The following is a 2862-nucleotide window of genomic DNA, read 5'->3' on the forward strand; positions in this document are numbered from 1 at the left end:
AAAAAAAAAAAAAAAAAAAAAAAAAAAACGAGGCAGGGTTTCTCTGTGTAACAGCCCTGGAACTTGTTCTTGTAGACCAGCCTGGTCTTGAACTCATGGAAATCTGCCTGCCCCTGCCTCCCAAGTACTGGGATTAAAGGTGTGCACCACCACAGCCCAGTCTACACTCTATTCTTAATAAAAGTTTAGAATTAACTCCACCCCCACCCATTTTCCACTGTGCAGTCAGTCAACAGAGACCACTTCAAAATTATTTCCCACAACAGTATAACTATTCCTGCTTTACTCACCTTTTGTTTCTTACTTACACTACCCTAACTCTTTAAAAAAGTATTTGTTTTTAATTATGTGTACACTTATGTGTTTTTGTATAAGAGTGTGCATGTGAGTGCAGGTGTTCTCAGAAGAGAGCATCAAATTCCTGGAGTTACAGGTGGTTGCAAACTGTCTGATGTGGGTGTTGGAAACCAAATGTGGGTCTTCTATAAGAGCAGTGTGTGCTCCTGACCACTGAGCCATCTCTTTAATTTAAAAACAAATTAAGATGTATTTATTTTGTAAGTTGGGGAATTGGGTATGTACCAAAGCACCAAAGCACACATGTGGAGATAGAGAACAACTTGCAGGAGTCAGTGCTTTCCTTTCACAGTACAGGTTCTAGGGGCTGAACTCAGGTCATCAGGCATCAGTAAGTGCCTTCACTTGCTGTGGGGCTTTGAATGAGAATGGTGTCCCGGAAGCTCATATATTTGAATACTTGGTCCTCAGCTGGTACAAAATGTTTGAAAAGAATTAGAAGGTATAGACTTGTTGGAAGAGGCATGTCCCCGGGGATAGGCTTTGAGGTTTTAAAAGCCCATGACATTTCTGGTTAGCGTGCTTTCTCTCTCTCTCTCTCTCTCAAGGTTGTTGTCCAACAATTAAGTTCTTAGCTACTGCTCCAGCACCATGACTATCTGACTTATGCCATGTTCCCCATGATGGTCAAGGACTCCCCGACTGAAACTGTAAGCCCAATAAACTCTTTCTATAAGTTGCCTTGATCATGGCATCTGCGCAGCAATAGAAAAGTAAGACACCCGCAGAATGAAGCCCATCCACCTCAATTCTTCCCACTTGGTTTGAGGGTGTACTTGAGGACAAGCACTTGCTAGTACACTGGAGGTCCTGTGTTTGTCTCTAGTGTAAAACAAAATAAAAGCCTTAAACCCAAAACTCACCATATAATGCCCATAATTTAAACACTCTTAACTACTAATATTATCAACCTATCAACCTTATCTTCCTGTTTAAAATTGCAGTTGTCTCTCACAAAACTTGCAACCTAAAAGATTTATGTGTAATCCTAGTAACTACAATGGCTGGGCAGGAGTGGGGGGAGCGGTGTGGAGAATTTGAGGCAGCCTGGGCTACAGAGGAAGACCCTTTCTCTTGAGAAAAAATTTTAAATTGGTCAACCTCTACTTTTAAAAAGGTTCTCCATTTAAAAAGTTCATTCTGGGGCTGGAGAGATGGCTTAGCAGTTAGAGCACTGACTGCTCTTCCAGAGGACCTGGGTTCAACATTATGAATTAATCTACAGATGAAGGAAGCAGTCAGCCTTCTACCTTCTGTTGATAACACTAAACTGAAGTGGTTATATAGCTAAAGAGATATTTACTTTCAAACAAATTTCACAGCTTCTCATCATGCATATTCCTGGAAAGATAAAGAAAAATTGTATATCCTTTCATGCGAGTTTCTGTGATACATACAGGCAACAATTTAAGTATCATTCTAAAAAAAAAAAATCAGCATAACCAGGCCAAGCAGGTTCCAAAAGCAGGAAGCAGAAGTAATGTGATACAAGTACCTTTCTGGATAGTCTTTTCTACTGTAGTAGGGCCTCGGGGCAACCCTTCAATGTAAGTGCTGGGTAACAAGTCTGCTGAGATAGGCTGACCTTGTAACTTTTCAAGTCTTTCTTGCACAGCACTGGTTAGGTCTATATAAGCCTCATCGATGCTGGCACGTTCAATCACAGCAAACTGAGACATTATCTCCATGACTTCAACACTAGCTTCCCGGTACCTAAGTATAAGGATCATACATGCAGGCCATAAATGAATACAACCTTGAGACTGTCAGCCCCATGTTGTTCTTTCCATAATGAACAAGAATACACGCCTGTAATCCTAGCACATGGGAGGCAGAGGCAGAGAAATCTCTGAATTGGGAGGCCGTGCTGGTCTACACAATGAGTTCCAGGGCAGCCAGGACTACACAGAAACTCTGTCTCAAAAAAAAAAAAAAAAATCCATAAGCAAGTGACAAGTGGCTTAATAAAGATGTATTAATTACTCAACTGAAGGAAACAATGGATAGGTAGACAAACAATAGAAACAAGAAAAAGGAAGAATCCTAGGAAAACCTTCTCATGCAGTGCTAGCATTATGCCAAGTTAAAAAGCATACAGACCCTGAACATACTCATGTGTTAAGGACCTCTCTAAAAGGAAAAGAAATGCCTTGCACCATGAAACATTCTACTATATGATGTAGGTGGATCTTCTATCTATCTGTTGCTTTCATTGGTTAATAAAGAAACTGCTTGGCCTGATAGGTCAGAACATAGGTGGGTGGAGTAGACAGAACAGAATGCTGGGAGGAAGAAGGCAATAAGGAAGACACGATGAAGCTCTGGCTCAAGAAGGACGTAGGTTAGAATCTTCCCAGTAAGTCACCACCTCATGGTGCTACATACATTAATAGAAATGGGTTAATCCAAGACCAGCCTGGTCTACAAGAGCTAGTTCCAGGACAGGCTCCAAAACCACAGAGAAACCCTGTCTCAAAAAAACAAAACAAAAAAAAAAAAAAAAAA

At 40.8% G+C, this 2862-nt stretch overlaps 1 protein-coding gene across 1 annotated transcript in view; it reads right to left on the reverse strand.

Moving 5' to 3' along the window:
• Positions 1-2862, reverse strand: part of Polh (DNA polymerase eta) — a 35439-nt gene that overhangs the window by 22469 nt on the left and 10108 nt on the right. Inside the window, exon 4 of the mRNA XM_050122816.1 lies at positions 1806-2070. Within this exon, the coding sequence (XP_049978773.1) occupies positions 1806-2070 (265 nt within the window). The remainder of the gene's footprint in view (positions 1-1805; positions 2071-2862) is intronic.

Source organism: Alexandromys fortis, unplaced genomic scaffold (assembly GCF_014885135.2).
Source record: "Alexandromys fortis isolate MF-2015 unplaced genomic scaffold, M_Fortis_MF-2015_v1.1 scaffold_212, whole genome shotgun sequence".
NCBI classification, from domain to species: domain Eukaryota; kingdom Metazoa; phylum Chordata; class Mammalia; order Rodentia; family Cricetidae; genus Alexandromys; species Alexandromys fortis.